Source organism: Arachis ipaensis, chromosome B4, assembly GCF_059453495.1.
Source record: "Arachis ipaensis isolate K30076 ecotype BB chromosome B4, ASM5945349v1, whole genome shotgun sequence".
NCBI lineage: Eukaryota > Viridiplantae > Streptophyta > Magnoliopsida > Fabales > Fabaceae > Arachis > Arachis ipaensis.
Genome location: NC_142439.1, coordinates 141,064,144 through 141,089,496, shown reverse-complemented (window position 1 = coordinate 141,089,496; position 25,353 = coordinate 141,064,144). Strand labels below are relative to the sequence as shown.

The 25,353-nt window shown below is 34.0% G+C and overlaps 3 protein-coding genes and 1 pseudogene across 3 annotated transcripts; 1 reads left to right on the top strand and 3 right to left on the bottom strand.

Moving 5' to 3' along the window:
- The first annotated feature begins 612 nt into the window (after positions 1 to 612).
- Positions 613 to 2,179, top strand: LOC107635278 (putative UDP-rhamnose:rhamnosyltransferase 1). The gene has a single exon (XM_016338703.3). The coding sequence runs from the start codon at positions 653 to 655 to the stop codon at positions 2,036 to 2,038; it is 1,386 nt and encodes a 461-aa protein (XP_016194189.1). The 5' UTR covers positions 613 to 652; the 3' UTR covers positions 2,039 to 2,179.
- Positions 2,180 to 4,623: 2,444 nt separating this feature from the next.
- Positions 4,624 to 5,775, bottom strand: LOC107638122 (putative UDP-rhamnose:rhamnosyltransferase 1 pseudogene; annotated as a pseudogene).
- A 6,356-nt stretch (positions 5,776 to 12,131) lies between these two features.
- Positions 12,132 to 13,448, bottom strand: LOC107637247 (uncharacterized). Its single transcript, XM_016340681.1, has 2 exons — positions 12,772 to 13,448; positions 12,132 to 12,561 (listed from the first exon to the last, which is right to left on the bottom strand). Exons 1-2 carry the CDS (start codon positions 13,446 to 13,448, stop codon positions 12,132 to 12,134), a joined length of 1,107 nt encoding a protein of 368 aa, XP_016196167.1.
- Positions 13,449 to 14,994: 1,546 nt separating this feature from the next.
- On the bottom strand, positions 14,995 to 16,866 carry LOC107635275 (putative UDP-rhamnose:rhamnosyltransferase 1). The gene has a single exon (XM_016338701.3). It carries the CDS (start codon positions 16,793 to 16,795, stop codon positions 15,407 to 15,409), a length of 1,389 nt encoding a protein of 462 aa, XP_016194187.1. The 5' UTR covers positions 16,796 to 16,866; the 3' UTR covers positions 14,995 to 15,406.
- Between the last annotated feature and the right edge of the window lie 8,487 nt (positions 16,867 to 25,353).

Here is a 25,353-nt window from a genome sequence, read left to right as displayed (position 1 = left end):
TAATTAAATTATTTTTACCCCACTACTATTATTGTTACAAATAATATTTAGAAGAAGTCACCAAAAAAAAAAATTATATAACACAAAATTATCTTATTTAATTTAATATTTGTAATTATAAATATATAACATCATATATCTATAATTATATATGTTTATTACATTTAAAATTGGCAATTTATTTTAATAATAATTAAGAATACAAAATAAGAAAATACATACATTAAATAAAACCAGAAAAAAAGTTTTGCATGACTTTTTATGACTGTCAAACATTTTTCATTGTTATTAACATTTAACTAACATATATTCTAAAGAAATATAAAGTTATCAATTAAAAAAATTATAAGAAAAATAAAACTTAAAAATATATTTGGTTTATTTTTATTTTTTATTTTATTTTTACTATTTTTATTTTTATAATTATGACTTTGTGAAAAAAACAAAAAGCAATAGGTAAAAACACATGCAATTGTTGAGGTCTTGAGGAACAATCACTACTATTTTAGCCACATGCTCTTCATAGTTCAGTGTTCCTATTTTAATCAAGTTGCACATCAATTTATTTCATTCCCTCTATATATATAGTTATATACAAATGAAAGTAATAACACTAAACAAGTAAACCTACACCCTACTATATATTATCACCATGGCTGACCAACCCAAGAAGCTTCACATTGCTGTGTTTCCATGGCTTGCTTTTGGTCACATAATTCCATTCTTTGAGCTTGCAAAACTCATAGCTCAAAAGGGTCACAAAGTTTCATTCATTTCTACAACTAGAAACATCAAACGCCTCCCTAAGCTACCACCAAATTTACAACCTTTTGTGGAACTCATAGAACTTCCATTGCCTCATGTAGAAAACCTCCCTCAAAATGCTGAGGCTACTATGGACATTCCACGTCACATAATTCCATACCTTAAGAAAGCCTTTGATGGCCTTCAAGAACCTTTGGCTAAGTTTCTAGAGAGTTCCACTCCTCATTGGCTCATATATGACTTTGCACCTTTTTGGTTGCCCCCAATAACTTCCAAGCTTGGTATCTCATCCATCTTCTTTTCTATCTTTTCGGCCCTTGGTTTTTCTTTCATAAACAGCTTTGGGCTAAAGTCAAATGATAAACCTTCCTTTGATGATGATCCTTCTAACAAAGTAGTTCTTCAACATTATGAGAACAAAACAATGTCCGAAGACCACAATGAGGAGAATGAATCTGGTGTTTCAGATATGTTCAGACACTATCAAGTACTTGGTGCTGTTGATGTTTTAGCTGTAAGAACTTGCATGGAGATTGAAGCTGAATCCATAAAAGTTCTTCAAAATCAATGCAGGAAACCGGTTATTCCAGTTGGGTTATTGCCACCTTCATTATACTTATTCAGTAGTGAAGTTAGTAAAGATGATGAAGATTGGAACACAATCCTTAAGTGGTTGGATGAACAAGAAGAAAGGTCAGTGATTTATGTAGCATTTGGAAGTGAAGTGGCACTAAATGATGAAGAATTCACTGAGATAGCTATGGGATTAGAGCTATCTGGCTTTCCCTTTTTCTGGGTTCTGAAGAAGCAAAATAGTAGTCTAGATGTAAGTAGTTCAATGGAGACAAAACGTGGGATTATATGGACTAATTGGGTTCCACAGTTAAAGATATTAGCACACAAATCTGTTGGAGGATTTTTGAGTCATTCTGGTTGGAGTTCTGTGATTGAGTCTCTTCAATTTGGGTGTCCACTTATTATGTTACCCTTTCAAAATGAACAAGGGTTAGTTGCAAGGCTTATGGAAGAGAATATGGTGGGAATAAAAGTGCCAAGAAATGAAGATGATGGGAAGTTCACTAGAGATTCATTGGCTAAGACATTGAGATCAGTGATGTCAGAAGATGATGAAGGAAAGATTTATAGAAATCATGCTGAAAAAATGAGCAAGATCTTTGGGGACAAGGAGTTACACCAAAAATATATAGATGAGTTTGTTAATTACATGGAAATTCATAGTCCCTCGTCAAAGATTATTGCAAAGTTGTATTGATAAAAAAAATCTTATTAATTAAGCCTTTTAGAGTTTCAGAGTGTTATAACAGTTGAAATGTGGGGTATTTAATTACCTCTTGCACTAGCATGATATGTGTAAGAATAAAGTTGTTATAAAAAAATTTAGCCTTTCTTCTCATTTCAAAACTAAATTATTTTAATTAACCTAAATTATTTAAATTAATCCAATTAAACTATATCACCTAATTAACCTAATTACTAAATAATTTAAATTACGTCAGATTTTTGGTAAAATAATTTGACCATAACATTTGTGGAGTTGAATGAAAAGCATGCAACATTTTATTTTTGGAGGAAAACTCTCTAAGAACTTATTTGGATGAGCTTTTTAAAAAAAGATTTTTTTGAATTATTTTAAAAAAATAAAAATAATTATATATATATATTTGGATATTTTATATAATTTTTTTTATTTATTATTATGTTTGAGTATAATAATATAAAAATATTTTTTTATTTATTTATTATGTAAAAAATATTTTTTAAAGAAAAAGATCTTTTTAAAAAATGTAAATTGTAGTTTCTCAAAAAATATTTTTTTTTTTATTTTTCTAGTACTTTAGAAATTTGTCAAATACGCTAAATAGATATATTTTTTATTGGATTTTTTTTTATCAATTTAATAACACCCAAACAAATACTAATTTAATTTAATGGTAATTAATATTAGAATTTCATATTTTTTCATGTCGTAATATATAGGTTTTAGAAAAATTTGACAAAAATTTTGACCATAACGAACATATTTTTAGTACTGTGAAAAATGTTTATATATATATAGATCCTTAAAACACAAATTAAAATTATTAAATAGAAAAGGTTTTATAAAAAGCATAAAATTTAATTTTTAATATATTTATCATGTATTTATTAAATTAAAAAATTTTGTAAATTTATTAGTAATAATTTTAACATATATTTTTAGAATACATACCAACTAAATTTTAGATATAAATATACATAAATATATAATAATTAATTTAATAATCTAATTTTTTTAATTATATAAACACTTCACACACTAACTTTTTTTTTTTTTTCTGTTGATGGATTGAACAACTCTCAATTCTAAAAATTACACACACTCACACGCACTACACCAACACACAAGATATTCTCTTTTTTTGGTCAAGTTTGTATTAGATGAACTTTGAACCTGAAATCTCTTAATAAAAAAGGGAACATGTACTATTTAAGATAAGGCTCATGGACAATCTGCTGTGACTTAATTTGAGACAAACACCTTTAGTCCTTTACCCCTACATCACACATGCCTCAGCCACATTTGTGGCCCATTTTGAAAGATGGTAAATTGAAGGAGATGCATATAGAGGAAGTGAGGAACATAATAATTCACTCCACTTATGACAATTGACTCATACGCAGATACGCTTGTAGTTTTGCAATGATTGAGGAACAATCACTGTATCAGCCACATGAGCTTTATAGTTTAGTGTCCCTACTTTTATCACATTATTGTACCTCAAACGATTTATTTGTTGGCACCTAATCTCATAAAAATGCTAAAAATAGCTTCTCACAACAAAATATTTGTGTTAAACACAACATTTGAATTTTCAGTTTGTGAAAATCAATAAATATAAGTGATAGGGATACCTCATACCATGATAAAGCTTTCACATTGATGAGGATATTGTTGTAGCCTTGTAGCCGGCGATGTTCCCAAGTTCTTTACAATTTTTGTACTTAGTTGATCATGTTCTAATAAAAATGGTATATTATCTATAGTTGGATTTTGCATATAACTTTTGTTCTATTTTTAGATTTCTACTTCCGTTCTTGATTGTAAGGATACTAAATGTTTGCTAAACTGGAGTGCATATTTGAATCTTGTGTGTGTTAAATACAGTAAATTATGTTATAACTTTTGCCACTAGAAGCTGAAACAACAGCTTTAATTTTGGATGGATTTAACCAAAAATGAAATGAGATTTAGTTCCAATCTTGTTTTGAAGCATCTGCTTGTTTTTTATTCATCAAAAAAATATTTTTTTTTTACGAGAGTGTGCTTATGATATGAAAAATTATTTAGGAATTCGAGTAGGTATTTTCTGTGGTGTTAAACCTTTCTATTAAGTTAATTTAATTATTTTAATTATTTTTCAAAATTTTCATATTTAGTAATTAATTTAATTATTAGGCATTTTAGTTTAATTAAGTTAACTTAGGTAATTTAGATTAATTCGGTTAATTTAGTTTCAAAATTAGAAGAAAAAGCTGAATTTTTCGATAAGGAAAAGTATAGGTAAACAATGAAAATATTAAACAATGTAAACAATAGATATATCAAATATTTATTTTACTAGTGTACGGATGATTATTTTAATATTAAAATTTAGAGAATTAATTTAAAAGTGTAGTGTGTTTTTATTTGATTGGTGGTTGTTCATATTGTTCAACAAAGTCATTGTCCCTAACATTCTCCTTTGGATAACAACTTTATCCTTTTCTTACACATCATGCAAGTGCAAAAGGTAATTAAATACCCTACACTTCAATTATTATAACACTCTGAAACTCTAGAAAGCTTAAGACATTTTATCAATACAATTTTGCAATAATCTTTGATGAGGGACTATGAATTACCATATAATCAACAAACTCGTCTATGTACTTTTGGTGTAACTGTCTGTCCCCAAAGATCTTGCTCATTTTCTCAGCATGATTTCTATAAATCTTACCTTTATCATCTTCCAACATCACTGATCTCAATGCCTTAGCCAATGAATCTCTAGTGAACTTCCCATCATGTTCGTTTCTTGGAACTTTTATTTCCACCATTTTCTCTTCCATAAGCCTAGCAACTAATCCTTGTTCATTTTGAAAGGGTAACATAATAAGTGGACATCCAAATTGAAGAGACTCAATCACAGAACTCCAACCAGAATGACTCAAGAATCCTCCAACAGATTTGTGTACTAATATCTTTAATTGTGGAACCCAATTAGTCCATATAATCCCGCGTTTTGTCTCCATTGAACTACTTACATCTGGACTACTATTTTGCTTCTTCAGTACCCAGAAAAAGGGAAAGCCAGATAGCTCTAATCCCATAGTTATCTCTGTGAATTCTTCATCATTTAGTGCCACTTCACTTCCAAATGCTACATAAATCACTGACCTTTCTTCTTGTTCATCCAACCACTTAAGGATTGTGTTCCAATTTTCATCATATTTACTGTCTTCATTATTGAATAAGTGTAATGAAGGTGGCAATAACCCAGCTGGAATAACCGGTTTCCTGCATTGATTTTGAAGAGATTTTATGGATTTAGCTTCAATCTCCATACAAGTTCTTACAGCTACAACATCAACACCACCAAGTACTTGATGGAGTCTGAACATATCTGAAACACCAGATTCATTCTCTTCATTGTGGTCTTCGGACATTGTTTTGTCCTCATATTGTTGAAGAATTACTTTGTTAAAAGGAGCATCATCAAACGGTCAGTGAGGTCCGAGATCTCTGATAAGTGGGCTAGTCCAATATATTGGCGTGCGAACTGGTTCCGAGATTTTGGTGCGTGAGCTGTTAGAATGTAACCGTTGCGTCGAGGTATAGCTCGGATTGGGCCGAGATCTTTGGGTACAATACACAGCCCCCAAGCTTGACTTGGTGTGAATGCAGCAAGTTGAGCTTTTTGTTTAGGACTATACCTCGGCGCATTGAGGTTAGGTACTTAAGCCCCCAAGCTCCACGTGCGATCAAGCTTGGGTTAAAACTCAAAACGGGTTTTTTCGGAGACGAAAATTATGAACACATTTCAAAAAAGGAATTTATCGCTTTGTTAACTGGGCTGCAATTAATTTGCACGTTTAGCAAAAATAGAGTCCGACCGTTTCTTCTTTGGGCGCGTAATTTATTGGTTTTCTCAACTTCCCACTAAAGTAGTGGGTTGTAATTGAATATATGTGCTTTTCAAAAAACAAGACAGTTCAGTTTTGCAAAAAAAAAAAAGTTTGATAAGTGAGGAATCATGTCTTCTAGAGATTAGTCTTCTTGTTTTCTATCTGTCTGTACATTTCCTTTCGGGTTTCGTCTTCCTTTGTTTTTGATTGCTGAAAATGGTTAGAGAGAAAGAAAAGTTGAAAGTTGTTGAGGATGATAAGGAGAACCCTTATCATTGGGTTCATGATGACGTAAAAACTCGGGCTTCGTCCTACTGTAATTGGGAATCGATTTAGGTTTTAGAGCCCGCAAGGTTTGTTAGGCCTGGTTCTGATATTAGCTTCGAGTTTCTCCATTGTTCTAGTGAAGATAGGGTTTGCGAGAGGAGAGGGGACTGGGGTTACTTCTACATGTACATTCCATGTTTAACTCAGCTGCATGTGAGGCTTCCTTTTTCAGATTTTGAATGTAAGGTTTTGATTCAGCTAAACTGCGCTCCGTCCCAGTTACATCCAAATTCGTGGGCGTTTCTGCGCGCGTTTGAGGTTTTGATGGATTTTTTGAGTTTTCCTCCTTCACTAAATGTTTTCTTTTCTCTGTTTCAATCTAAAGGGGTTCGAAAAGGACTTTGGGTTTTTCTGAGTAGTTTTCCCGGTCGTTCCCTCTTTCTGCTATACAAGTCTTCGTTTAAAAATTTTAAGTCTATGTTTGTAAAAATCCGTGCTTTAGAGACCGTGTACCCTTTTTTCCTTGATGAAGAAATGATAGAGAAGTTTCCTTTGTACTGGTGTTCGGAGCCGTTACAAATCCTTGAGGCTGATGAAATGAGCGAGGAAGAGGACTGTTTGTTGGAGTTTCTGATTGAAAATTTCGCTGCTGGGGAGTATTTGCCTATTCCTGATTTATTGAAATATGATGCAGAAAATGATTTTGAAGGACTAAAATTGTATATAGGTACTCTTGTTTTTTGTAAGTGTTCATGTCGTTCTGTTATATGTTTGCTGATTTTTTTTTTGGTTGCAGGTAGCAAGGTGCCCAATTTGAATCCTGCCAAATTTCAGGCGTATTTGAAGAAAAAAGGGGAGAAAGATGGTAGTGTATCTGGGGTTGTGAAGGAGACGGATGGGGATGCCGCATTCTTTGCTGCTCAGGCTCCTCCTTCTCCAAAAAGGAGAAAGACTGCATCGGAGAATTCATTAGAGGTGATTTCCGAGGGTGATCAGAGCGCTGCTGTGAAGTTTGTTTTTGATCGGCAGCGTCGGCTGCATGGTTTCTTGCCTGGTGCCAATCCGCATTCACTGTGGAGCGACCAGTTCCCCCTAGCTGAGCTTACAGATCGTGTTTCCTAGTATCCTGGGGATATGGCACTTACTCGTCTGGTAGGACTTGAGGGAATGGGCAAGTTTATCCAGGTATATTTTCTGCCGACGTTCTTTTTATCCTTGTTAATTTGCAGTTATGCTAAAAGTTGCATTTTATGCAGATTGTTGCTTCTCGGTTACTGTGCGTTGGCCGCACGACCGAGCTGTTGAGTTCGGAGCGGCAGGTTGTAATTGAAAAAGCTGCATCTTTTGAACGTTTATTGAAAGAAAAGGAAAAGGTTGTTGTTGATGTTACCTCTAAGATGAAAGAGAGAGAAGATGAAGTGGTGGATCTGAAGGAACAGATCAGATTACTGAAGGAAGAGAAAGAAGGCGAAATGGGACGTCTTCAGGAACGAATTAGGCTGCTCCAGGCTGATTTCAAGGAAAATGATAAAGTTAAAGGTGAAATGACTGCTCGTTTAAATGAGCTTGAGGAAGAAAAGATGGACATGTTTGTGGCCGGATTTGATCGTGCTGTCAGTCAAGTTTCATTGTTCTCCCCGAACTTCGATGTTGGGAAGCTCAATGTTGCAAAGATTATTATTAACGGCCACCTTGCTGATGATGAAGGTGTTGAGGACCAGGCTGAGAGTGTTCCTCCTCCTTGATGAAGGTTTTTATGTTGTGTTGTTGTTTTTCTGTTTAAATCAGAATATTTTGAATTTTGTTCCCGACTTTGTTGTCCGCATTTTTTGTTTGTGGATATTTGGTCTAGCTCGTGTGCTAGCTGCCTTTGTGAATATTTGATATTACTTTTTGTTTAAGTTTCATTTGACGTATCCGACTTTATGAGGTCGGTTTGCAAAAATTGTGGTTGATGTGCTTTCAATATTGTTTGAAGATGTGTATAGGCTGACAATTTTATTGAACTGCTTGATATATGAGATGGTTGGCCTTGTTAAAACCTGTCCGAGTAAACCCTCCTTAGGGAAAAACCTCGTGATCAGGAAAAAGAGTACTTGGCCAGCTCATATTTACATCAAAGAAAGGATTCAACTGTAGTAAAGTTTTAGGGACGAAATATTCCAAGTATTAGGAATATGTGTCCCTTCTAATGTTTCCAAACTGTACGCTCCCTTTCCTATGACTTTGGAGATTCGGAAAGGGCCTTCTCAATTGGCGGCTAGTTTTCTCTGCCCTGGTAGTTTTTGGACTTCCTCCATTTATCGTAGGACCAAGTCTCCTTCTTGTAATATTCTCGGTCTGACTCTTTTATTATAATGCTTGCTTATTTTTGCTTGCATTGCTCGTTGTCTTAGTTCGGCGAGGTTTCGCTCCTCGTCTATTAAGTCAAGCTTGGTCGCTCGATCATCTGAATTGTTTTGTTCGTTGAAGTATTCGGTTCGACTTGATCCTCGGCTGATCTCGACAGGTATCATGCATTCTGCACCGTACACTAGTCTGAATGGGCTCTCATTTGTTGTTGTGTGAGGTGTTGTGTTATAACTCCACAATACTTCTGGTATAAGTTCGGCCCATCGTCCTTTAGTATCTGTTAGTTTCTTTTTTAATGCCTGCAAGATAACTTTGTTAGCCGCTTCTGCGAGCCCATTGGTTTGTGGGTGCTCGACAGAAGAAAAATGATGTTTAATATGTAAGTCTGTAAGATATGATGCAATTTTCCTATCTGTGAATTGCCTACCATTATCGGATACAATTTCCCTAGGCAAACCAAATCTGCATATTATCGACTTCCATATGAAATTTTGTACCTTTTCGGCTGTGATTTTTGCGAGAGGCTATGCTTCGACCCACTTTGTGAAGTAATCGATAGCTACGAGTAAGAATTTTACCTGTTCTGTTGAGATAGAGAATGGGCCCAGTATATCCATCCCCCACTTATGAAACGGCCAGCTGACGTTTGATGTGTGCAGGAGTTCGGCTGGGTTGTGGATAAGTGGTGCGCATCTTTGGCATGCGTCACAGTGTTGTACCTTATCTCTGCAATCTTTTCTTATCGTCGGCCAGTAATAGCCGGCTCGGAGAATTCTTGTGACTAGGCTCCTACTTCCAGTGTGGTTTCCGCAGATTCCGTCATGTAACTCGTTCACTGCGGTTTCTGCTTTTGTTGGTCCAAGACATTTCAGAAGGGGTCGGGAGATTCCCCGTTTGTATAGTTCAGTCCCCAATAGGGTGTATTGGCTTGCTTTGTATCTGAATGTTCTTGAGTTTTTGTCTTCTGATATTTCTCCATTCTTTAAGTATGCAATGAACGTTCTTCGCCAGTCTTCCCTTTCCTGTGAAATACTCAAAACAGATCTCGTGGCTAAACTCGGCTCCGTTAGTGTAATATGGCGGAGCTTATCTGTTTGATCAGTTATTCTATGTGTGGCTAATTTTGATAAAATGTCGGCCCGATAATTTTGGTCTCTAGATATGTGCAATATTTTGAAATGTTGAAAAGATTTCATTAGGGCTTTAACCGAATTTAAATATTTTTCTAAGAGTGTATCTCGTACCTGAAATTGGCCGTTTACCTATTGCACTACGAGTAATGAGTCGCAGTGTACCGTTAGGTTGAAGATTCCCACTTCTATGGCCAGTCTTAAACCTGCTACTAAGGCCTCGTACTCGGCTTAGTTGTTTGTTGCCTGAAAGAGGAATTTGACTGATAGTTTGGCCTGGACACCCTCGTCGTCTTTTAGGAGGATTCCTGCTCCGCATCCATTTTCGTTCGATGCACCGTCCACGTATAAGTCCCATTTTCTTGGGTGTTCTCCTTTGTCTGTGAACTCTATTACGAAGTCGGCTAATATTTGGGCTTTGGGCGATCCTCGTGACTGATATGAGATGTCGAATTCAGAAAGTTTAATTGCCCATTTTGTCATTCGTCCTGCTAATTCTGGTTTCGATAATATTTGACGTAGGGGGTGACTAGTACGAACTATAATCGGATGCGTTTGGAAATAATGCCTCAGGCGCCGAGCTGTGATTATTAAACCGAACGCCAATTTTTCTATTGTTGGATATCTTAATTCGGCATCTTGCAGGACTTTGCTTACAAAGTATACTGGGTGTTGCTCTTTCCTTGCTTCTGTTACAAGTACAGAACTAACGGTGTTAGCCGAAATTGAAAGGAACAGTAATAGTGGCTTACCTTGCTCTGGTTTCCACAATATGGGCGGTGACCCCAGGATCTGCTTAAATTCAGAAAGTGCTTTTTCGCAATCGTCCGTCCAGATAAATTTTTCTGACTTTTTCATGGTTTTGAAGAAATGATAGGATCTTGTTGCTGCACCTGGTAAGAATCTTGACAAGGCGGCTAGGCATCCTGTTAATCGTTGTACCTCTTTAATCGTCTTTGGTGATTGCATATTTAGGATTGCTCGGCACTTATCCAGATTGGCCTCTATGCCTCGGTTTGTTAACAAGAAACCAAGGAATTTTCCTTTCTTCACACCAAATGCACACTTTTCCGGATTTAATCTCATGTTGTGTGTTCGGAGTTGTTGAAAAACTTCCTTTAAGTCGGCTTCATGCTGTTCTTCTGAGCTTGACTTGACGACCATGTCATCAACATATATCTCGATGTTTCTTCCGATTTGTTTCTTGAATATTTTGTCCATTAGTCTCTGATAGGTGGCACCTGCATTTTTTAGTTCGAAAGGCATCATTTTATAACAAAAATTACCTTGGTCGGTTATGAATGTGGTCTTATCCTCATTGTTTGGGTGCATCTGGATTTGATTATATCCAGAGTAAGCGTCCATGAAGCTTAGCACTTGGTAACCTGAGGTATCGTCCACAAGTCTGTCAATGTTCGACAATGGGTATGAGTCTTTTGGGTAAGCTTTGTTCAAATCTGTGAAATCCACACACATTCGCCATTTTCCTGAGTTTTTCCTGACCATAACCACATTTGCTAGCCACGAGGAAAATCGGACTTCTCTAATGAAGCCTGCATCGAGTAGTTTCTGTATTTCTGTTGCTGCTGCGTTTCTTCTTTCAGTTCCCAAATTGCATTTTTTCTGTCGTACAGGTCGGGCATTTGGGTTGACTACCAGTTTGTGGCAGATAAAGTTCGGGTCGATCCCTGGCATGTCAGCCGGGGTCCAAGCAAATAGGTCGGCATTAGCTTTCAAGATGCTCTTCAAATGTTGCTTTGTTTCTGTAGAAAAAGCTGATCCAATGTTAGTATACTGATTATCTGTGTGTAATTCTACCTTTTCAAGATCATCCGATGGATAAGGGCGACTGTGGTCGTCTCTAGGATCCATCTCGGTCAGGCGTGGGATATGCTCCGAGTTGTACACCGAATTGATCCTCGGGATGGCTTCTTTTGCAACCTTCTGTAAGCTCGCATTGTAGCATTGTCTGGCTTCCTTGTGGTCGGCGTGGACTGTTGCTATTCTGTTGTCCTGCAAAGGAAACTTGACACACAAGTGAATGGTGGAAACAATGGCTCCAAAAGAGTTAAGGGATGGACGTCCCAAAATGATATTGTAAGAGCTAGCACAATCAACTACTAGGAATTGAATGTCCAGTGTTTTGGAGTTTGGGGGTTCTCCTAATGTCGTTCTCAACCAGATGTAACCTGATATGGGGACTCTTTTGCCTGAAAAACCTGCCAGTTCTCCCCCTGAGGGTTGTAGCGACTTGTCGCTTAACTGCATCTTCCTGAATGTGGAGTCTAACAAGACATCGGCGCTACTTCTTGGATCGAGCAGCACTTTTCTCACAGTCAGTCCTCCCATGCTTACTGAAATTACCACTAGGTCGTCTAGATTCGGTATTCTTGATTTGAAATTGGAAGCGCCGAAATTGACAATGGCCGAGGAGATTGGCGTTGGAGAGTTCTATTGAGTTCCTTCCATTGTCATCATGGCTCTGTAGCTTCGTCTCCTTGATGTGTTTGTTATTCCTCCTCCCGCGAGACCTCCTGAGATGTAGTTTATGACTCCTTTAGAGGTAGGGGTTTCCACTGGATCTCGCCATGTTCCTTTGTCTCTGCGTTCCGAGGTATACTTCGGCTTGCTCGCTTCAGCTGTTTCCTTCTGGTTCCTGGAGCCGATGTACTTGTCTAGTATCCCCTGTCTCGCCAATCTCTCCAATAGGTCCTTAGCTGCCACACACTCGTCTGTGGTGTGACCGAATTTCTGGTGGAAGGCGCAATGCTTCCCTTTGTCTACGTACTTTTGATCTTGGTATGTTCCCGCTTTGACTGGTGGCTTTATGAGCCTGTTGTGTAATATATCCTTTATTATGTCTTCTCTTCTCGTGTTGAACCTGGTATACGAATCAAATCTTGGAGTTAGTTTAAAAGATTTTCTATGATCTTTAATAATAGACCTATTCGGCTTGTCATCGTCTTTTTGTGATGGTGGTCTTTCATTCCTTCGCGTTTTGCGTAGCTCTTCTATTTCAATTTGTCCAGTGGCTTTGTCTCGGAATTCCTCCAGTGTCTTCGGTTTGGCCACAGCTATGGCTTCCTAGGACTTCCCTGGCCGGAGGCCACTTTTGATAGCATGCAATTGTACTTCTGAGTTTAAGTCAGGGATATCCATGGCCGCCATGGTGAAGCGCATCATGTAATCCTTGAGACTTTCATGCGGGCCTTGCTTGATCGTGCTGAGATAATCGGAGTCTCTCACATAGATTTTTGATGCTACGAAGTGATTGATGAACATCTTGGCGAATTCGTCAAAGCTGGTTATGGACCCTGCAGACAAATTAGAAAACCACAGTAAGGCAGCTCCATCTAGGAAAGTAGGAAAATATCGGCATATAATGGGGTCGCAGTCACTGTTGAGAAACATCATGGACTCGAACTTAGTGACATGGACTTTTGGGTCCCCGATCCCCTTGTATGGTGTCAGGGTCATTGGGAGTGTAAAGTTCTGGGGCATTTTGTAGCTCATTATTTCTTCGGAGAATGGGTTAGCTCGTCGCCTCCCAGGCTTGGGGGGAGTTTCTCCTGTCTTAACATTGGACTCTGACTGATGCTCTTCGTGCTGTTCAGCGTTTGTCCTTTTACTATCGACCTTCCGATCCCCGTTGTTTTGCATTGTTGCCAACAGTTCAGCCATCCGCTGATTTTCTGCCAGGAGTGCGGCATTTGCGGCCGTGAGATCGGCACTAGTTCGGGGAGGTTGAGTTTCCGAATGATCCGTCATGGTTCTTTTCCTGCAAAGAAAGAGAAATGTGCGGCAGATATGGGTGAGCTGAAAGTAGTTGTATCTTCGAGAGGGGGGATTTACGCCGGCCCCACGGTGGGCGCCAAATGTTCTTGCAAGGATACTGTGTCTGAGCTATACATCGGTCTTATTGTTCAGCAAACCTGCCTGAGCTGACGATATCATTGTGAACTCGAACCCGAGCGTGGTACCTGCAAAAGGGACTCCGACGCTCAAGTTAATAAGAGAATAAACCAGATAAGAAACGAGTATATAAGATCAGAGATAGATAATTTCGGAATGAACTTTGGGGCGAGATATTCTTCTTGGGCAGAAGTGTTTTTTGTATTCTGTGTTTTCCAACTCTCTTCCTCGCATTTATAGATTCAGCGCGTAGCTTAACTGTCAGTGAGGTCCGAGATCTTTGGTAAGTGGGCTAGTCCGATATATTGGCGTGCGAGCTGGTTCTGAGATTTTGGTGCGTGAGCTGTTAGAATGTAACCGTTGCGTCGAGATATAGCTCGGATTGGCCGAGATCTTTGGGTACAATACAGGAACTATAATGGTGAAATCGAAATTTCGAAGACTACGTTGGGTAATCGCATAAATTTTAGGGACCATTATAGGAATTTACTTGTCTAATTAGAGTTTTTCTTTTATCTTTTTTCTTTAAAAGAAATAAAAAAGACATCGTATTTCAGGATGTTTTTGACAAAAAAAAAATAATAATAATGAACCGGTCCAAGTTTTTGAAACTCGATGGTTCACCAATTTGATGAAAATTGCCTAGGTCAAATTGATAGTCCCCAGTTTTGCACTTGTCCGATTTTTGTACCAACTCGAACCGGTTTAAAAGTCGGATAACCAATTTTTTGATTCGCCCATATAAGTCGGTTCAATTTTTACTGCAATGATTTTCATGGTACTATTTTATTTACTAGCTTAATTTAGATAAATAAAAAACAATTTTGGTTATTTGTGAAAATTTTATCATTTTTTATCTTGAAAAGTTATATCCCGATTTTTAAATTTTCAAATTTTTAGAGAATTTTATTATTATTATTATTATTATTATTATTGTTATTATTATTATTATTAGGATAATAGGATTAACTACTAAGTATGATTTTGATTCTGAATGTTTAACCTAAAAATCAAATTTGTCCCCAAAATTTGAGTTTAAATTCATTCTAAAGTTCAATTTGATTTTAAAATCTTTTTTTTTTTCTTTTTTTTTCCTAGTCACCAAAAAAAAAAAAAAAACTTCTTTTTCGGTCACAGTTTTTTTTAAAGACAATATTGCCCCTCTGGTGTTGTTTCCTATATCTCATTCCCACAAAAGCATTTCATCTCCCTTCATCACTTTTAACGTTAAAGAAGAACACATTCACTCTCCAAAATGTTTTCATGAATCAGTAACGCAGTGTTCTTCCTATTGAACTTGCGCTGGTGGAGAGCAGATCTTGCGATTGCTATATCTATTGAGGGTGTGTCTCACCTTCATCATGATTCAGAGTCTTGCTCGAGGATACTCGCTATTTGTTGTCTCCCCACCTCAACTATTTGATAGATTCGGGTTTGTTATTGCATGTCAATGATTTTAGTTTTAATGTAGGTTACACTAACTGTTCATAAAGATAGGGTTCAGTGATGTGTTATATTGGATGTTCTGTTCTTTTTCTCTCCTTTAGTTTAGTGATGTGCTGTGTTGAATGATAGAATTGTTGGAGTAGAAGATGGGATATTTAAAGATAAGTATGCATCATGGAGGTACATTTGATTATGAGAAATAAAATAAAATAAAATAACAAAGACCAGACCGTGATTATTGCACCAGCATCAACACGTCATGTAAGTGCAAATAAAAGGTAATTAAATTACCTACCCTTCAATTATTACAACACTCTGAAACTCTAAAAAGCTTTAGACATTTTATCAATACAAGTTTGCAATAATGTTCAATCTAACATACTAATCTTTGATGAGGGACTATGAATTTCCATATAATCAACAAACTCGTCTGTGTACTTTTGGTGTAACTCTTTGTCCCCAAAGATCTTGCTCATTTTTTCAGCATGATTCCTATAAATAATCTTTCCTTTATCTTCTTCCAACATCATCACTGATCTCAATGCCTTAGCCAATGAATCTCTAGTGAACTTTCCATCATGTTCGTTTCTTGGAACCTTTATTCCCACCATTTTCTCTTCCATAAGCCTTGCAACTAACCCTTGTTCATTTTGAAAAGGTAACATGATAAGTGGACATCCAAATTGAAGAGACTCAATCACAGAACCCCAACCAGAATGACTCAAGAATCCTCCAACAGATTTGTGTGCTAATATCTTTAACTGTGGAACCCAATTAGTCCATATAATCCCACGTTTTGTCTCCATTGAACTACTTACATCTGGACTACTCTTTTGCTTCTTCAGAACCCAGAAAAAGGGAAAGCCAGATAGCTCTAATCCCATAGCTATCTCAGTGAATTCTTCATCATTTAGTGCCACTTCACTTCCAAATGCTACATAAATCACTGACCTTTCTTCTTGTTCATCCAACCACTTAAGTATTGTGTTCCAATCTTCATCATCTTTACTAACTTCACTACTGAATAAGTATAATGAAGGTGGCAATAACCCAACTGGAATAACCGGTTTCCTGCATTGGTTTTGAAGAGATCTTATGGATTCAGCTTCAATCTCCATACAAGTTCTTACAGCTACAACATCAACACCACCAAGTACTTGATGGAGTCTGAATATATCTGAAACACCAGATTCATTCTCTTCATTGTGGTCTTCGGACATTGTTTTGTCCTCATAGTGTTGAAGAACTACTTTGTTAAAAGGATCATCATCAAAGGAAGGTTTATCATTTGACTTTAGACCAAAGCTGTTTATGAAAGAAATACCAAATGCAGAGCAGATAGAAAAGAAGATGGATGAGATACCAAGCTTGGAAGTTATTGGGGGCAACCAAAAAGGTGCAAAGTCATATATGAGCCAATGAGGAGTGGAACTCTCTAGAAACTTAGCCAAAGGTTCTTGAAGGCCATCAAAGGCTTTCTTGAGGTATGGAACTATGTGTTGTGGAATGTCCATAGTGGCCTCAGCATTTTGAGGGAGGTTTTCTACATGAGGCAGTGGAAGTTCTATGAGTTCCACAAAAGGTTGTAAATTTGAAGGTAGTTTAGGGAGGCGTTTGATGTTTGTAGGTGTGGAAATGAATGAAACTTTGTGACCCTTTTGCGCTATGAGTTTTGCTAACTCAAAGTATGGAATTATGTGACCAAAAGCAAGCCATGGAAACATAGCAATGTGAAGCTTTTTGGGTTGGTCAGCCATGGTGATAATAATGATCTTTTATTTGGTAAGAGTTAATCACAGTAGGGTTTATGTTTAGTATTATTGTGGTCATTTGTATATATAGAGGGGGGAATTGAGGTGCAACTTCATTTCTTATCAAAAATAATATTTATATATTAAAATTAATCATAATATATTTATATATAAATATATATAATTTAATTTATTTTTAATATATATTTTATATTGATAAATAATTGTAATCATTAATTGTGAAAATAATTTAAATTATTAATTTTGATTTGCATCTAATATAATTGACTTTATAATATTTCTCACGTATAATTTTTTGTAAAAAATATTATTTATATATTAAAATTATTTTTAAATTTAATTATTTTATATTTATATATAAATATATATTATTTAATTTATTTTTAATATATTTTATATTTTAATATATATTTATTATAATTAATTTTTTGTATTATATATTTAAATAAATTTATAAAAAGGATAAAATTATCAAAATAGAAAAATAGAAGTAGCAACATTATATTTCTATTATTAAACTAGGCACACTAAACTATGAAGTGCATGCGGTTGATTTAATAATGATTGTTCCTTAATAATTGTAACAACTACAAACGTCTGTACCATAAATAAATCAATATAAGTCCTAGATAGCTAGAATCTAGAAGGCTGAAAAAAAAAAGAGTTAGGTGCCATTACTTTATATAAAAATATTATTTATATATTAAAATTAATTATTATATATTTATATATAAATATATATTTATTTAATTATTTTTAATATATATTTTATATTAGTAATTAATTTTGATAATTAATTTTAATATATATATAATATAATTATATTATATTATATATATATAATAAAATTATCCAAAATAAAAAAATTAATAAATTAGTAATAAAAAAAATAATTATTTTTAAATTAAGATAATAAAATTTACATAAAATAAAAATTAGAAATTAAATTTAATAATAATTGATATTTTATTTTATTATTTTATTAATTTTTTCACTTTTCAAATATCTAAGTTCAGTTACGTTCTATTTGAACTGATATTTTTCAATTGTCGGGTTTTTTCATTAAAAATGTTGCCCCTAAATTTCCCATATAATAAAATGATGTCCTAATAAATCATGGATAATATTGTCTAATAATATAACAAAATACTCTAAAGTATAGACAATTCATAAAGAAATAGCGAAAATATATTCTTTAAAAGTGCGGATCCTAATCATTCCCTCATGGAATCCAATCCCTTATTTAAAACGGCCAAATGTACAACATAATTATTTTTAACAAAAATATTATTTATACACTAAAATTAGCTACTAAAATTAATTACTAATATATTTATATATAAATATATATATAATTTAATTTATTTTTAATATTTATTTATATTTCAATATGTATTTTATACTAATAATTAACTTTGATGATTGATTTTAATTTACATGCAATATAATTTTATTTCTAATGTGAATTATTGTCACTCTTTTGAGGTTAGGTGATATAAAGTATACTAGTATTTTTTTTCATAATGATAAACATATTATGCAATTGAAATTTTTTTAAAATAAATTACATCTCAATATTTAATTTTTATTTTAAAATTTTAAAAATTAAAAATATTTGATATTTTTATAATAAATATTAAATATTTTATCAAATAAAAAAAAATGAGATTTATGTTCTGTTACGGTGTTACCTCTGAACAAACTCTGTTCAGCTTGCAGAGTTTTGATGTTTGAGCATGGTGCTCATTGTGTGAAGGGAGAGAATCGAAAATGAGAATTGGAGAATGGTGAAAACTCAGAGAGGCCCATTTCCTTTTTATCATATTTATATATACAAGCAAACTAACCTGTAAATATCTATTCACACACTAGCTAATTACAACTAAGTTCTTATGTGCACATGCCCTGCATATGTTAGCTGCACTATCGATAACTAATTTAATTTAACACAACATGGTGATATAATTCTAACTACTATTAATTGTTAAGTCTGGATTCCGGATCACAACCTCCAATAGAGGGAACGGTTTATGAGTAAGTATTCTTTTTGTTAGAAATTCTCTTTGATAGATACTTTTAGGATACAGAAAAAAAAAAGTGCCAATGTAACAAAATGATTAAACGTCAACGGTAAAGCGATTCTTAAAAAATAAAAAAATCTTAAATCAATTTCTGTTTTTGTAAATTTTGGAACAACACCGTCTTCTCGTCGAGTTCAATATTAAAGATTATCAGAGAAGGTCAATTTAAAGAGAAAGTATACGGAGCTAATGGAGTATCTACAATGTGTATAATAGAGTTTAGGGATATTCGATTCAGTAGGATATCAGATGTTTATTATCCTTAGTATCCGGATGATTATTCTAGATAATATGGATGTATTATGTTTGAGAAATTAGTAGTATTTTATCTTAAATGTTTATTTTTTTAACTTATATTGGGCCAAATAAATAACTTATTATACTTATTGTACAAATATTTCATTAGCTCCCTAGCGGGATTTCAACTTAAATCATTAAGTGAATGAGCTTTTCGTTATGTGTTGCGTTGGCAACTTGAATTGAATGAAAAGTGACACGTATAGTAAAATTGGATAAAAATTTGTCTAAAATTATTTAAAAAATTCGCCAAACACGTATCACATAATCCGCAGATTTTGGTCCAACAGGACGAGACCGTCTGTTGAGCCAAAAGTTATTTTATTTTATTTTATTTTTTATTAAATAAAAGAGTGGTTAGTATGTTACAAAAATTAACAATTGTATAATTTTTAAATACATGTTCTTTATTTTTTTATTTTTTTAATTATTTTTATTTATTTTAGAGTTAAATATCAAATTAGTATCCAAAAATTTATGTTGACACTCCAAAAAAAATACAAAAGACAAATTAACTCCAAAAGATTTAAAAGTTTGACAAAAAAATCCAAACATTAATTAATTACGTCTCTGTTAATGAAAAACACTTACTTTATTAACAAAGTTAATGACTTAGCTAACTTTATAGTTACATGGCATTGTTGACTATTTTAAAATAATAATTACATAAGTCAAGTCATAAATAATTATTATTTAAAATAATCAATAATGTCATGTAACTATGAAATTAGTCAAGTCATTAACTCTATTAGTCACGTAAGTATTTTTCGTTTACGAAAACTTGTTCAATTAACGTTTGGACATTTTTGTCAAACTTTTAAATCTTTAGAAGATTAATTTGTTTTTCGTGTCTTTTAAGAATGTTTTTGTTAGCGACTTTTAGGTACCAATCCAGTTATTAACTCTAAAATAAATAAAGTTAATAACAAAAAAAATAAAAAAATAAAAAATGCATTTAAAAATTATATATAATTGTTAATTTTTGTAGCATTAATCACTCTTTTATTAAATAAAAAATAAAATAAATAATTTTTGGCTTGGAGTATCTTTAGAGTTGTCTATTTAACTGCACAGGTTGTGAAAATATTATTTTTGGTACTTTCGCTATTAGATAGGTTCTTATCTGAACCTTAGTTTTTCCGAACAAAGTGGTATTTAGAGTTTTAGTTGTTTATTTCTATGCTGATTAAATGGAGAAAAATACTCATAGACCAAATATGATCAAATTGAATTCAAAAAATTACTCAATTTAAAAGACCTCATGAAAGATATGTTGTACAGCAAGGAGTTGTACAATCCTGTGGAGGGAGATAAACCAAAGGTACCAAATTCGATGCTGAATGGAAGAAGTTGAATCAGAAGGCAGTTGCTTTGATTAGGCAATAGTTTGATCTCAGTGTGTATCCACATGTTGACACTGAAACTAATGCCGAGAAGATGTGGAAGAAATTGAAGGAGTTATATGAGAGGAAGAATATGCAAAACAAAGCATTTTTGATTAGGAAGTTTGTCAATATGAAGTATATTGAAGGGAAATCAATACCGGAGCACTTGAACATTTTTTAGGAGATAGTGAACCAACTAACAAATAATAAAATCACTTTAAATGATGAGTTACAAGCCTTGTTGCTGAGTTCTTTGCCTGATAGTTGAAAAGTTCTAGTTGTGACATTGACTAACTTAGTTCCAAAAAGAAAGTTGGTGTTAGCAATGGTTAAAGAGAGCATGTTGAATGAAAAAAGCAGAAGAAGAGAGTGAAGTTTGATTAATGCCTCCTCCCAGTCAGAAACACTTGTTTCAGAGTCATAGGAAAGAAGTCAAAGTAGAAAACCTCACAGTTCTGACAGGTCAGAGAGTCGAAGCAAGTCAAGAGGAAAGTACAAGTCAAGAAAGGAGTTCATTTGTCACCATTGTGACAAATCGGGACATATCAAGAGGTATTGTAGGTTCTTGAAAAGAGAATAATCAAGGGGAAGAAACAAAGATAAAGGTAAAGATAGTGATAAAGAAACTGATGCTATTGTTTATGAAAATGTTCTTATCACATATGATGAAAATTATGTTAATCTTGTCTGTAATTATTTCACTTGGATTATAGACTCTGGTGCCTCATGTCATATTACCCCGATGAGTAATTTTTCACTTATATTACTGGAAATTTTGGCAAGATCAAATTGAGAGATAAAGGGGTGTGTGAGGATTAGTATGGGTGATGTGTGGCTTGAAATCAATATGGGATGCAAGTTGCAATTAAAGAATGTTAGGCATGCGCCAGATATGCAATTCAATCTGATTTCAGTGAAGGCATTAGATCAAGAGGGTTATTGCACTTCTTTTAGTAGTGAAAAATGTAAGATTACCAAAGGAGCTCTTATTATTGCTAAAGAAGACAATAGTCTCACTACTCTCTACCGATTGCAAGTAAAGTTATGTAAAGAAGGGGTGAATGTAGTTGATGATTCCTCTTTTGATTTGTGGCATATGCGTCTTGGTTACTTGAGCGAGAAATGACTTGGTGTTTTAGCCAAGAAGCATTCGCTTCTAATAAAAGGTACAACTTTAAATACTTGTACTCATTATTTTGTTGGAAAGCATGTTAGAGTATCATTTTATAGTTCTGGATCTCATAGGAGATCACATATTCTAGATTTAGTTCACACTGATGTTTGCACTATAGATGCTAAGACACTAGGAGGTGCATCATATTTTGTTATTTTTATTAATGATTATTCTCGTAAAGTGTGGACTTTTGTTTTGAAATCTAAAGACCAGGTGCTCAGTATCTTCAAATATTTTTATGCAAGTGTTAAAAGAAAAGTAGGAAAAAAATTGAAATGTTTTCAGCAAATAATGGTGGTGAATACAGAGTCTGTTTGAAGAGTATTGCAAAGGACATGGAATCAAGTTTAAAAAGACAGTTCTTAAGACTCCTCAATATAATAGAGTTGCAGAGAGAATGAATCGTACTATCAATGATAGAAAGTCAGGTGTATGCTTTCTCATGCGAAGTTGCCTGAATCCTTTTGGGATGAAGCGATAAGGACTGTAGTAGATCTGATCAACATTTCTCCTTCAATTCCACTAAATAGTGATGTTTCAGAGAAAGTTTGGAGAGAGAAAGATGTCTCCTATATATAGTCACTTGTGAGTGTTCGGTGCATGACTTTTGTTCACATTCCAAGAGATGAAAGGTCCAAACTTGATGAAAAGTCAAAGCAGAGTATCTTCATGAGTTATGGCCACGAAGAATTTGGTTATAGATTATGGGATTTGGTGAGTAAGAAAATAATTAGAAGTCGCTAATTTTTTTCGAAGACCGAACTATTGAAAACCTTGAGAAGACAGATAAGCCAACAATAAGTGTAGACATTCTATTGATGATGAACCTGGTCCTTCTACTAGACCTCCTGTTGATGGGAGAGATGTACAAGTTGATAATGATGGTGATGATTTGCATGATGAATCTACACCTCAACCTGAGGTGTCAGATGTAGTGTTACCAGATATTGAAATTTCACCTGAACCACCAGTTGAGCCTGAATTGAGAAGATCTACTAGAGAGCGTCATTCTTGTCAGAGATACTCTCCTCATGAGTATGTGATGAACACTGAGACTGGAAAGCCTGAGGGCTACCAGGAAACTATGTGTAATGAGCATAAAGAAGATTGATTGAAGGCCATGCAAGAAAAAATAAAATCCTTACATCAGAATCATACGTTTAAATTGGTGATGCTATCGAAGGGTAAGAGAGCATTTAAAAATAAATGGGTGTTCAAAATGAAAGCGAATGAAAATGTCTCACGGCTAAAGTACAAAGTTTGGTTGGTTGTGAAAGGCTTTGAGCAAAATAAAAGTATTGATTTTGAAGAGATTTTTTCTCTAATTGTGAAGATGTCATCTATTCAAGTTGTACTTAGATTAGCAGCTAGCTTGAATTTAGAGGTTGAGCAGCTTAATGTGAAGACTGCATTCCTGCATGGTGACATAGATAAAAAAATTTATATGGAGCAATCAGAGAGTTTTGAGGTTAAAGAAAAGGAGCATCTTGTATGCAAGTTGAAGAAGAGCTTATATGGGCTAAAGCAAACGTTAAGACAATGGTACACGAAGTTTGATTCCTTCATGGAAGGTCATGGGTATAGTAAGACTTCTTCTGATCATTATGTGTATGTTAAGAAATTCTCTGATGGTGACTTTATAACTCTCTTGCTTTATGTTGATGACATGTTGATTGTTGGTCATGACACTAAGAAGATTGAAAGTTTTAAGAAAAATTTGATAAATCCTTTGCTATATGAAGGATTTGGGTCCTGCAAAGAAAATTCTTAGCATGAGTATCACTCGTGACAGGAAGAATGAAAAATTGTGGTTGTCTCAGCAAAAGTATATTGAGAAAGTTTTAGAGAGGTTGAGTATGAGTAATTCCAAACCTGTTAGTACTCGACTTGCTAGTCATTTCAAGATAAGTTCGCGATAATTTCTTACAAGTGAGAAAAAAAATAAATGAAGAAGATTTCATATGGATCTGCAGTTGGCAGTTTGATATATGCTATGGTTTGTATCAGGCTAGATATTGCTCATGTCGTTAGAGTTGTTAGTCGATTTCTCTCTAATCCTGCTGAGTAACACTGGCAAGCAGTGAAGTGGATTCTCACATACCTTAATGGTACTTCCAGAGTTTGTTTATGCTTTAGAAGTGACCAACCTGTGTTGTATGGTTACACAGATGTAGATATGGCTGGGATCTTGATTTAAAAAAGTCTACTTCTGGTTATATGATGACTTTTGCAAGAGGAGTTGTGTCGTGGTAATCTCGACTTTAGAAATGTGTTGCTTATCTACAATAGAGGTAGAATAATTACTGTTGTTAAAGTTTCTAAGGAACTCTTGTAGATGAAGAAATTTTTACAAGAGTTAAGCATTAATCAAGAGAAGTTTGTGTTATTTTGTGACAGTCAAAGTGCTATCCATCTCAGCAAGAATCTGACATTTCATTCTTGATTGAAGCACATAGAAGTGAAGTATCATTGGATACGTCAAACGCTTAAGATGAAGTCATATGCACTTAAGAAGATCTATACTAATGATAATAGTTCAAATATGATGACAAAGAGTTTACTTACAGTAAAAGTTGAATTCTTACAAAGAGAAGATGGGCTTGATAGAACAACTTATCCCCACTTAAGTCAGTGAAAAAAATTTTATTGGTGGATCCCCAACTCAAGTGGGACCCACACTTTAAAACAAAAATAAAATAAAATAAAAGAAAGTAGTGACTTATAACCCCGTGTAATAAAAAGAAAAAGTGGAAAGAGTGTTAGTGTCTCTCATTTGAAAGAAAGAAAAAGAATTTGTGAGGAAGAGGAGAGGCTTTCGGCATCGAAGAGATGAAGAAATCGGGGGGAAAAGAGCAACGCCATTTTGATTCTATTGAACTGGTAAATTTGCTTCATTTTTTATGAAATTTTAGTATATTATTTCTGGTGTAAAAATGAACATTAAGATATAACTTGCTAGTTGTATTGCCTTTTTTTTGTCTAATTCGAGATACCCAGTTTTATAGAGGGTTTATGTTAATTCATCAGTTTTGATGATGTATTTTAGTTGATTGTTGAGAAGTCCTAGTGCTACTAAGAAGATTCATTGTGTACTCATTATTTTGATAGTAAAAGATTTTACTAGGTTAAGTTCAATAATTTTTTTGTCCCTCTTTTAAGAATATTCCACAATAAAAATTCTAGTATTTGATTATTTAATTTCTGTCATTATATTTATCATTTGAAATATTTTTAAAATTGTCTATTTAACTGTATACATTATAAAAAAATTACTTTTTGTGCTTTCATAAGTAGACAAATTCTTATCTAAAATTTAGTGTTTTCCAACAAACTTTAGAGACGAAATTTGGACGTCAAATTTTTAGTGAAAATTTTGACAAATTTCTGTAGAAAAGAACAAAATAAATTTTTGCCAATTTCTTTTATACAGGTACAATTATCAGTCAGTAATTCCATTGATAAATGTGTATGTTTTCTTGTGCTAAATTATTATCCACAGATTAGTATTTCAAGGAGTAAAACACAACATTTTATTTTTTCTTTTTTAAATAACTTAATCGAATAAATAATTATTTTTTACCGTAAAAAATATAGACACGGACAAAA